At 39.2% G+C, this 11,982-nt stretch overlaps 1 protein-coding gene across 1 annotated transcript; it reads left to right on the plus strand.

Annotated features, from left to right (window-relative positions):
- The first annotated feature begins 3,123 nt into the window (after nucleotides 1–3,123).
- nt5dc3 (5'-nucleotidase domain containing 3) lies at nucleotides 3,124–11,832 on the plus strand. The gene is made up of 14 exons (XM_022206650.2): nucleotides 3,124–3,534; nucleotides 4,472–4,644; nucleotides 5,036–5,110; nucleotides 5,229–5,284; nucleotides 5,515–5,605; nucleotides 5,684–5,821; nucleotides 6,640–6,700; nucleotides 6,903–7,005; nucleotides 7,643–7,744; nucleotides 7,886–7,967; nucleotides 8,085–8,171; nucleotides 10,193–10,333; nucleotides 10,440–10,504; nucleotides 10,579–11,832. The coding sequence occupies exons 1-14, from the start codon at nucleotides 3,249–3,251 to the stop codon at nucleotides 10,826–10,828; spliced, it is 1,710 nt and encodes a 569-aa protein (XP_022062342.1). The 5' UTR covers nucleotides 3,124–3,248; the 3' UTR covers nucleotides 10,829–11,832.
- The last annotated feature ends 150 nt before the right edge of the window (nucleotides 11,833–11,982 follow it).

Raw genomic sequence — 11,982 nt, forward strand, 5'->3', positions numbered from 1 at the left:
ATCCGGGAGGTGCAAGAGTAATTAGTTTTTGGTTGAACTACAAAAAAAAATAAAAATCCATGAGTCTGCTGCACCGATATTGAAAACAATCTTTCCTAGATCAGTCCTGATGCGAGGTATATGAAGAACCATCAAATTACTGGAACGACTTAAGAGTGGACGAGGGCTCCAAAGCAACATCAAGGTGATGTATGGTGGTAATTTTCCGACCAACGCTTTATAGATATACAGATACTGCTGCTTATCACGTCTCTCAGTCATAGAAGACCAATTGGCTGTATCATAGATGATACAGTTGTGAGCATTGTAGCCGTAATACACCTCAGGGCTGAATGAAAACAGAAACTAGGAGCCGGAGCCTAAATGCAGAGGTAGCAGCGTGTCTGTAAATTACATCCCTATAGTAAAGAAGTGGCAGGCAAGTTTATTAAACAAATCTTTTTCCTACAGATGGAAGGATAGCAGTTTTTTTTCCTGTGTAAAAAGACAATCTTTTATCATAATTTGCCAACAATATTCCTAATGTTGTATTTAAAAGTGAATTTATCTTCAAGCCAAATGCCGAGAGGCTTGTACTCTTAACCTTCTTACCGGCATGCAGGTTACACTAGACAAGAAAACCATGTGCTTTTGTTCTATTTTCATTAAGAATTAATTTAAGATTAATGACAGAATGCTACAGCGCTGGAAGGGGGAGTTGTAGTTTCTCTAGAGTTTCCAACTGAGTCGCCAACACAGTACAAAATTATGTACGGTAACAGGACAGAGCCCAGAATAGAATCCTGCAGCACAAATGGGAGAAATCCAGACTGGGCTCCTTCCATCCTCACACACTGATAGCGTTAATTCTGAAACCAGTTCCAAGAATCACTTTGAAAAACAGCAATGCTCAATTTTGGAGATATATACTATCTCAAAATGGTCACATTTCCTTAAAATGTTGGACTCATCAGTGAATAATCAGCTGAAGCTCTATCTTAAGTGTATGTCAAACTGGTTTTGGGGCTATTCACATCACCACCTCAGCTGTCACACTAGTATTAAATTATCTGATTGGACAGGAGTGTCACGATCCCTGCTCTAGCTCTCGCCCTTCCTCCTTTTCCCTCTTTCCTGCTCTTTCATTCCTCTTTTGTTTCATCTGTTTTGACCTGTCTGTTGCTTTTGCCTCCCTCTGCCTGTCTCTCTCTGCCTGTCTACTCCATGCTTCACCTGCCTGCACTCTGCTCCCAGCTGATTACTGCAACAAGTGTCAGCTGCAGTAATCAGCTCACTCAGCTCCCCTGCCCACAACATCTCTTGTTCACTATTTAAACCCTGCTCAGTCACTCAGTCCCTGTTGAATCATAGAAACTGTCTCCACCAAACCTGTCACCTCTGAACAGCTTCAGCCTCATGGCCTCTGTTGTCAGTTTATGGGTTTTCCCCAGCCTGTTTCCCCTCAGTTGTCAATTGCCCCATATTGTGAGTATCTCTCTTTAGCTAGCTTTGTTTGATTCAGCTCAGTTTTATAGACCTCCGTTTTTTGGTATTCTTGGGGTTTGGTTTTTGGTTTTGGTTTGGTTCCTTTCCCCTAATTCAGTTCTCTACGTATCAATTCAGTTATTTGGTTCAATAAATCTCTTTCTCTTATTCGTCTGTCTGCCTGTTTCTGTGAATCTGCACCTGGGTTCTCCTGCTCATCCTGTAAAAAGGAGGAAACATTGTCTCTATTTTTATAGATTTACTTCAAGTATTTGATAGAGCTAACTATTCTTTGAGCCAGTTTCCAAACATAGGGATTTCTATGCGATTTAATAGAAAGGCTGAACATATACATGATGTGCTGCTTCGATAGTCTTAAGAACAAAGGATCTAAATTAGCTCATCGAATGTCTCCCTAATATAGATGACCTGTAGCGCTTTGAGAACAAGATCAATAGAGAAAGGCTGAATGGAGAACAGGGACTCTTTAGGTCTATTCTCATATACGTGGGCAGCAGCAGCAAGATGTTTAATAAAAGCTTAACAAACAACATTGGTCCAGAGCAATTTGGAGACTTGGGTGAACATAAGAACTGGCTTTGTACTTTCTGTATGACTTCCTGAATATAACTTGGTCCAAACAGGAATTAGCAATAAAATGCAAATTGTATGTTGACTTTAGAGCTTTATTTCCTCTGGTTTGGCACCCTTGAAAGATGTTTCTTCCAGTTTTTTTTGTTTGTTTTGTTTTTTTGTACCTTTGTCTCTGTAATTTTATAAGAGGTCTTAAACACTGTCTGCTTTCCTGTGTATCTGACATGGAGTTGGTGTTGCACTTGGACACAGATTATGGAAACTCTCCCTTTTGGATCTATTTTTCAATAGATTTGAAATCCCTGTTCAACAATTGGCTAATGAACATTGAACACATGATTTAGGTTACATATATGTCTGCCTCATGTCTTTGGAGACTTGTGTGATCAAGACACTGCAGTGTTGAAATGCTTGTCTATTTTGTACAATAAATTGCTGTGAATTATTTTGCTGGAAGCTATGCAGAAAACTGTTTCTGCTAGAATATTTTGGGTTGATTTTTGCTGTCTTTTGTTTTTCACGGTCAGAAAAATATTTATTAGTCTCATAACAAATGAGCTATTCCCAATAAGTCTGATTAAAACTTTATATAGACAATGTTTTCTCCTTGTTATTGGGTGATCTGGAGAACCCAGGCGCATTCATAGAAAAAGGTACAGACGAATAAGGGAAAGAAATGTATTAAACCAAATAACTGAACTGATACATGGAGATCTGTGATTTTGAATTAACCATTATTTTTCCCATAGCATAATACATTTAATCTAAATGTATTATGTTCTTTAAGTTTTAAGTCATTTAACAGTAGCGGAAGAGGGGACTTTGTTGGCCTGATCATTGCGCCAGCTTGGTATAATGGTACAGTGGTTTTTTGAGCGGACTTGCAGACAAAAAAAAGAAAAGAAAGAAAAAGAAAAGAAGAGAAGAAAAAAAGGTACAGTGGTTTTCTGGCTGGTGCACATTTAATACATGTGCCTGGTAATTCATCCCAGCTGTCCAGGGGCAGCAGGGAGAGACAGCAGCAGACGCATTGGTGTCTGATTGGCTTGCCGGCTAGTACGTCACCAAACACGGAAGTAACGCGAGAGCAGCCGCACAGGGACAGTTTCGGTATTTACAGAAAGAAGGTCCTGTTCAGCGCATGCAGCCGGCAGGGATCCCGCCGCAACCTCCACACGGTACCCCGAGCAATGGCGCCCTTGTCATTGCCTATTTCTTCTCTCCTGAAGCAGACGGAGTGTCTGCAGAGGGCGAATATTTTTCGTAATGTGTTACAGGGCTTACGGCAGCGACCGGTCAGGTCTCGCCTATGGAAACGGAATTTCGTTGCGGTATCCCGAGGAGGCGGTCAACTACTGTCCCAGCAGCCCAGAGCCAAAAACTACGCAGCATCTGTCTGTAGCAGCTCTGCAGACGGTCAGGACTTGACAGAGAGGCTGTGGTCTGTTTACCATGAGACCAAAAGGCAGACTCAAGGTATGAACACTGTAAATACATTCACTGAGATACTGTACTGTTCTAAATACCAAAGTACTGCTGTTTTATTACCATGTTGTGCCTAATGTTTCCTGTTTACTAATGAACCAGTTGGCCCAATTAGATACTGTCAAACCCAGTCTGCACATGGAAATTATGAATGGTACCCTTTCTGTTACTCTTAGGTCTCAGTGCTAAAATGCACCTAACTATACTATAAGGTGTTTCCTTAACAATAAATCAAATCTTGAATATGCTTAGTTGTCAGCATTTTGAACATGTTTGAACATTGTGGTGATCACAATATAAAGACCTGTAAAATTTCATGCAAGCCAGTGTCCCATTCATTAATCCATAGTGAAGTCTGTTCTATATGTTGTATATGTTAAAAATGTGTCAGGGAAGGTTTTAATCAACTTTGTGGTGATTTCTTACAGGACTTGATTACATGCTAATGTCTTGATATTGTTCTGTCCGCTCCTGCCTGAATTGGAACTTAAAACATGACAAGATCGTAAACAAGCAGATTAATTTTTACGGCCCTCATCTTGCACAAAGACGTCTCTTTACAGCGTAGAAATGAGCAATTTGTAGTATTAATGATTTGTTTTACAGTTACAGGCATTTAAATGAGAGAGCACAGATCATACCGTTATATTTGTTTTGGCTCAGGCCTGTTTTTGTTCACTTCTCAGAATCCCTACACTGAGTATCTATATTCATTGAAAGTAGTGGTAAGTGAGTACTAAGTAACAGATGGACAGAAGTCTGGTACCGTTCTATACACCAAACAAATGTATCCATCACCTTCATGTAACTTGGTTATAAGATGCTCCAAAGATGTGTTCTGCCACAACAATATCTATTAGTTCCAATGAAAGAAAACTCCAAAATAACCTCTTTTTTTGTCTCTCCCTTTTTTCATATTTGATCCCAGCTATCTCCACCGACTCTGTCAACCCAGACACCATTTTTGCCAACAACGAGATGAGCCTGCGAGACATCGAAATCTACGGTTTCGACTATGACTACACACTGGCGTTCTACTCCAGTCATCTCCACACCCTCATCTTCAACATAGCACGGGACATTCTCATCACCAAGCACCGGGTGTGTGACTTTTTGCAACCTGGCACTGCAGACTAAACCATTTTTGTTTGTCACAAAAATCTGATCAAACATTAGAAGCACTGTTGTTGTGCTGCTGAGTAAAGTATTTAATCCTCAAATGTCTTTCAGCAGAGATTCGAAGAGATTATTTGTATAAACTTTCATGACTGAATGTTGGAAAGAGCTCTGAGGGAAATGTGTGGAATAATCGCACGACACTGTACGGTTTAAACAGGGCTATGACTGTTCAAGCCTCATTTTTAGCTGCGTAAGTGAATTGTGGATTATCCTTGTGGTTTGCTTCATAGATGTTAATTGTTTTCAGATTCAGTAGATCAATGCTTCTGATGTGTGAAAATTTGAAATTAATTTTTGATTTCTTCTTTCTTAGTATCCAGAGGGTCTGCGAAAGTATGAGTATATTCCAGATTTTGCTGTAAGGGGACTTCACTATGATGTCCAAAAGGTGAGATGAACCTTTGCTTGCTTAACTCAAAAACTGTTTTGACAATATTTTGCATATGTTGCACTTTAATATCACAATGAGGATAATTTTGTTGAGAATATTTGTTGATTGTCAATAGGCACTACTGATGAAGATAGATGCTTTTCACTACATCCAACTGGGAACTGTATACAGGTATCTGTCAACTGTATTACTCCTGTTATCAGGGTACTGGGAAATACATTAACAAGTGTAAAACTTACTTTACACTGTGAGTATAACTTACTTTTTAGTGTCATCTCAAAATTTTGTGAACTAAAATGTGCAACATAGATCTGAAGTGATAATGCGACATTTCAGTTTTCAGACCTCATCGCTTTTCTGTTGTTGATGTGGATCTGTGATGATTCCTGTTTTTGACTCAGGGGTCTTCAACCTGTTTCTGATGAGGAAGTAATCGCCATGTATGAAGGCTGTCATGTGCCTCTGGAGATCATGAGTGACTTCTATGGCAAGGTGATGATCACTAATATAGTTACTACAGATTCAAAAACTAAAAACAATTCTAAGATAGTGACAATTGCTGTCCTGCAGAGTTCACATGGCCACACCATGAAGCAGTTCATGGACATATTCTCCCTGCCTGAGATGACCCTCCTATCGTGTGTCAATGACTTCTTCATGAAGCACAATATCGACTATGAGCCAGTCCATCTGTACAAAGACTTGAAGGTAAACTGCCTTCTTATTATTCCACCTTATTTGATCAGCGGGGAAATTGTGATCAAATAATTCAACAGCGCTCTCCTTTTTCTTTATTGCATCTCCTGATGGCCAGTGTGTGTGAATACATAAAATCTAGCCACATATGTGGGTGTATATTAATTTATTTACATGCTTGTGGCGTGCGGTGATACCCAATGCCATCTTAAATTTAGCATCGTCTAATTTAGTCAGGCAAGCCTCCAGCCATGTGGGTCTGTTCTGTGGTGGCTCTGCTTCTTCACAGGGAGAGGGCCGAGAAATCAGCTCTGTGTTCTCCCTTTGAGGCCAGCTGTCACGCTGGTCCTGTCTATTCTATGTGACACTGTTGTGTTTTTGACAGATCGTTGTCTTTAAAAGCCCTCACTAGTTCTCTGTTCCATGAGTGCCTCTCATATCTTTTCAAGGACACCCTTCTTAATCTTTTTTTCTACTGGAGCCTGCTTTATTATTCAGTTTTGACCCTGTTATTATAAACTTTGTCTTTTCGACGCATCAAATAGTCTTTTCTTTTGATGAACTTCCCAGGTTTAGCCTTAAATGTGCAGGTTTTCACCAGAGAGCCCATTCACTCATTCACTTAATGAAAAGCTTTCTCACTGTCACCAAAGCAACTAAAATCCGGAGTCTGCTTTCTTTGTATGTAATTTGTATTCAGAGTGGTGCTTTCTTTGTACTTCTAAGTCAACTGCTCATATACAGAGTTGTTGTTGTAGCTGAATGTTAACTTTGTGTCACTGAAGACACGATTCCCTCGCTGGGGGCTGTTTACTTTCCTCTCTTCACAGGAAGCTATTCGAGATGTTCATGTCAAGGGCATCATGTACCGAGCTGTGGAGGCAGATATTGGTAATGCTCTTTAATTTATATTACTTTGTTTGGACTACTAATGAAAAATTATGATCTGACTTGTTGCCAAGAAATAAAAAAAATACAATATACGCATAATGAGGCTGTGATATTCAAATAAAAAGCAGAGTCTTGTTTGCTCAGATTATAGCAGTGCCACCCACCCTAATACCTAATATCCTTCCTCTTTTTCTCTTTCCAGACAAATACATTTGCTATGGTGAGCAAAGCCAGGCTGTGCTAAAGAAGCTGTCAGCGCATGGAAAAAAGATGTTCCTCATTACCAATAGCCCCTTTGACTTTGTGTAAGTGTGGGCAAACAGAGTACCAGAGTTTGTTGGCGTGATTATATAAAAATGTCATGTATTGGTGTACTCATGTTTAATTGGTTGCCACTGTCTAATGCCCCATCTTTTATGGATGGTTAGACACAGATCAGCGGGGTAGTATTTGTAATTCATTGTAAGTCATCGACTATAAAGTCTTTTGAAACCAGGATTGTTTGCATGAAGTGACCAGCTATGCGTATCCAACCGCAAAAGACTTATCAGAGCCCAAAACACTAAAGTGATGTCCTTGATATAATAATTTTGCACATTAAGTCATCACAGCAAAAGGAGGGGCTGTGTGCACACTGGAATTAAACTTCAAGATTTTAAATGTTTCAATAACTACATTTTTAAATGCATTGAGAGCTTGTAGATTTCAGTTTATATCTAACTGGTTTTAAGTGCACATTGTCTACCTTTTTATCACATTTTTTAAAAAGATTTTAATGAACAGCCAGGTTGACCGACATGAGTTTTATTTAATAGCACACTAGCATATTGATATATGGACATGTTACTGCTGCTGCATGGTTTCACCCTCAGCTGAAGTGCTTTTCAACCCTCATAATGAGCTGCAAGACGTTGCTGACAAAGTAAGATTTTCTCCTCTCAGGGACCGAGGAATGAGCTACATTGTAGGAAAGGACTGGAGGAATCTGTTTGATGTTGTTATTGTTCAGGCCGACAAACCAGGTTTCTTCAATGACAGGAGAAAGTAAGTGTTTGTGTGTACAGCTCATATGTTTGTCTCATTTATTGGTCTTGTGAACACATACAATATGGCTGCACTGCCTTTATAATAAAGCACATGGTTGTTTTGTATGGGTGAGAGTCGTCTCTCTGTGTTTTGTCCTAGACCTTTCAGGCGAGTGACGGACAAAGGTGCGCTGCTGTGGGACAGAATTCACAGGTTGGAAAAAGGGCAGATCTACAAACAGGTGCTGAGCCAGTACATTATTATGACAAGCCAGTTTGACTTTTTTATAATGAATTACTCTGAATACGCCTCATGAAACACATGGCTGATTGTTTTTCAATGTGTGTTTGATCTCTAGGGAAACCTTTATGAGTTCCTCAGGCTTACTGGCTGGAGGGGATCCAGAGTGCTCTACTTTGGAGATCACATCTACAGTGACTTGGCAGTAAGCAGCATTTAGGCGTATTTACACCAAAGGATTCAGTACAACTGCACAAAGCATTGAAGAATGAGAAATTACTGTATTACGAAAATGAACAAAGAGGGAAACCTTCCTCTGAAAATGCTCCATTTAAGATGGTATTTAAGATAAGTGTGTTTTCCCTAAACTTAAAGGGCTGAATAAATCTTTGTAGCTGTCTAAATCTTACTGTTTGAAACTGCACATAGTGAATGAATGCTTTAAATAGAATAATGGTAGTAAAATAACTGGGTTGAGACTGTAATACTTTATGCTTTAAATCCCAGTCACTGAACCACTGCTTTGGGTTTGTTTAACAGACATTTTAATGAGTGTCTCCTGATTTATCAAACCTACCACTACCACACTAATGACCTCATTTACCTTTGAATTCCTGTAACCCAGCAACTGATCTGCAGTGGTCTCTCATCTGCAGTAAACAAACTAACCAGCATCTTTTTTTTTTTTTTTTTACTGCATCACAAAGAAATACAGCGATGTGCGCTTGATCGGCTATTAAGGCTGATAATGAAAGATAGTTTACATCTTTTGGCATGATGCCTTGTCCATGGAAGGCAGCCAAGAATTAATTAGGTTGTCTTGCTTGTTAACTGAGATGGAACTTGGCGTTTGTGGTTTACACCAGCAACAGTTTGCAGTCGGACAGACTGATTAATTTTTCAGCCTCTGTCATGCTGGTCTGATGGAACACACACTTCTGTTTTCATTGTTGTTTTTACTGGTCGTCTCACTGGTGTGTCTTTATCGCGGCTCCAGGTGTGTAACTGCAACCAGGGAGTTTTCTTTTCAAATTCATTTTCTTTTTCTCATTTGTTCTATTGCGTTGAGTCCGCATTGGTCCGCAAATGCAATTAAATGTCACTGAGTTCGGCACAATACGGTGACAATGCAGATCTTGTGAGATGCTGCTGTTATGTGACATGCAGCGTTTGCTATGTGGACAGTGTAATAGACAATTCATATGTATCATAAGTGCCTCAACAGAGTCATAAATGTATGACATTGTGGTAATATCAGCGTTAATACACTCAAAGATAAGTTGTACTATACCATATGTACCAACAGCCTCTGAGGATCGAGCAGTTTTTTTTTTTAGCTTTTTTACAGACTTTGGGGCTTATTGTTTATTGTAACATACAATCCTCAACTTCTATGGAAACAGAACAATAGCTACAAACAGAAAACCTAAACATGTCTTTTATGCAGTGTGACAACGTTTTAATGCCATAAATCATGAAAAAGAAAAAACACATATAGAATTCCTTTGCTTATTTATTTTACAAAAACATGATTAACGTGCAACATTTTTCCAAGTGCCTACGGGTGTTATCAATAGCTTGGAAAAAATGGTGACTACATATTTTAGAGATTTTACTGCTCACATTTCTGATTTGCTGCTATGCTTGTCTTCTATCAGCTTAACACAGTTAACAGTTCAGCTGAAAATTCCCTGAATTTTTTATCTCATGATTGTTGTTCACATCTGAGTTTCTGTTGCTGTTGCCCCAAGGAACACAGAAAGTTTAGTTTACAGAATCTGGTCAGAGCAAAGGGTTTATTTTGGGTGAATTTGAACTGAGGTATGTAAGATTTTTTTTTTTTTTTTTTTTTTTAAAGGCTTTGATGAAATATTTGAAAGCTTGGATTTGATCAACTTTTCCAGTGGGACAGACGAGTAGTCTAAGGGCTGCCGGAAAGTTGAAAATTCTTTTAGATTTTACAGTTTCTTTCTCTGATAAACTGTTTGGCTGTTGCTTTTTTTTTAAGATAGCATGGCTTTCAAACTCTTCAGTACATTTTAGGGTTTGGAGGATTGAGCTAAAAAAACAGTAAATGGTTTAACACACTTCTTTGTGCTTAATTATTCATTCCCTGCACATCGATCCATAACTCAAAACTCCAGCCGCACAAGTACATTTAAAAGTCGTTGCCAGAGCATGCTGTATGCAGCAGTTTAGGTTCAAGATGGATCTTCTTTTCAACAGGATCTCACGCTGAAACACGGCTGGAGGACGGGCGCTATCATCCCTGAGCTGAGGAAAGAGATCAAGATCATGAACACACAGCCGTACGTCCACATGATGACCTGGTTACAGTCACTGACTGGACTTATTGAACAGATGCAGGTCAGGAGACTATATCAAACATTTGGGTTAATGCAGCATTGTTATTTTCTCCTTTTTGCCTCCATCCTTACATTATTGTGCTTAACTTCTGTTCACTTCTCAACAGGTGCATAGGGATCCAGCATCTCAAGCTGTAGTTGAGGACTGGATGAGAGAAAGAGACGCCATGAGGTAATTAAGATAACTCCTTTTGGATGATTTATTGAGCTGCTGTCAAGCTAATCTGACCGTATCTTACACGATAGGCCACAGACGAAGGACATCTTCAATGCTCAGTTCGGGAGCCTCTTCCGGACGTACCACAACCCCACATACTTCTCGCGCCGACTCTCTCGCTTTGCTGACATCTACATGGCCTCCATCAGCTGCCTGCTAAACTACGATTTCCAGCACACCTTTTTCCCTCGTCGCACTCCTCTGCAGCACGAGTCCCCCTTCTGGCCTGAGCACAGTCCTGCCTCCTCTTCGTCTCCGCAGGACCGAAGCAGAGTCTGATCAGAGAGAGGACAGAGTTTTGAGATAAAGACTGAGACTTCCAGTACTGATTTCCTTAACATTATTGTGTTTTTCAGGTTTTTAAGTTCAAAAAGATGCATGCTACATTTTAACATAAAAATGGTAAAAGTCCTGTAAACTGCTGATGTTTATTATGCTTTGACTATATATTAATTACTGTTCTAAATAACTTGAGTTGTTGTCTCAGAGAATTCAATCTGGAGAGGAACAGTGGATGTTGTGCTTTTGAGCCAAAGGTGTGCGTGTTTGACAGACTATACAAATTGATGCATTGTACACAATCTGAACAACAGGGGGCAGTCACACTCCAAGTTTATCGTTTATTTCTGTAGTATGGATTGTACGCAGGGTAACCATGCCTTTCCATCCTTGCATTTGCCGTTGCAGTGAGAATTTGCATTTACATTACAGACTCTGTTGCCTTAAACTCCTGTTGATGTTACTGCAATGTATATATTTTGTAATAGCCTGATAATATATGGTAATCAGGTTTTCTCAAATTCTTCTCGCTTGGTTAATGTCATTATGCACTGCACATTGATTCACATTGCACTTTGATGTTCTTAGATCTTTGTATTTGATAGTTTTAGTCATTTTCACACGATCTGTATGTGTCATTCTAGCAGGTGAGAAATGTTATTTCTCAGGAAAAAATAGTGTCATTGCTATATTTAGCACGAATGCTGCTATTTGATCAGTGAAAAAGGCACCATTGAGTTTTAGGTTTGCAGAAAGTGGGTGAAATGTTTTCCCACGTGCTGGATTAACAGCTTGTTAAGGATATAATTGTCAGATGAGCTGGAATCTTAGTGGTTTTTTAATGATATTGAAAAAGGGAAAAGGCTATAAATAAGGGGGGAAATAGTTGTCACAACCAAGACCTCGTAAGTTTTTGTGTTCCTGTAGTTTCAAATATGTGGTGAAGTGTATTTTTTACATTTTATTTCACTATTTATTAAAACAGAATTGGCCTGTACCTTGAACGCTGCTCATGTCATTCATTTGTTGTAATTAGATTTGATTAGCAGATATGCATAGTCAGTTTGTGTTTTATGTTTTTTCTGCCTTGCTCTTAGCTGTATAAACAACCAAATATTTCATATTTTAAATTACTTTTGAAACTAACAGATCCC

Source organism: Acanthochromis polyacanthus, chromosome 8 (genome assembly GCF_021347895.1).
Source record: "Acanthochromis polyacanthus isolate Apoly-LR-REF ecotype Palm Island chromosome 8, KAUST_Apoly_ChrSc, whole genome shotgun sequence".
In the NCBI taxonomy this organism is placed as follows: Eukaryota; Metazoa; Chordata; class Actinopteri; family Pomacentridae; genus Acanthochromis; species Acanthochromis polyacanthus.

Bases quoted from the DNA above. Each gene is read 5' to 3' on its own strand.
- nt5dc3 (XM_022206650.2), top strand. From the start codon at position 3,249: ATGGCGCCCTTGTCATTGCCTATTTCTTCTCTCCTGAAGCAGACGGAG. The intron at 6,701-6,902 runs GTAATGCTCTTT...TTCTCTTTCCAG, and splicing joins AGCTGTGGAGGCAGATATTG to ACAAATACATTTGCTATGGT. The intron at 7,968-8,084 runs GTGCTGAGCCAG...TTTGATCTCTAG, and splicing joins AAGGGCAGATCTACAAACAG to GGAAACCTTTATGAGTTCCT.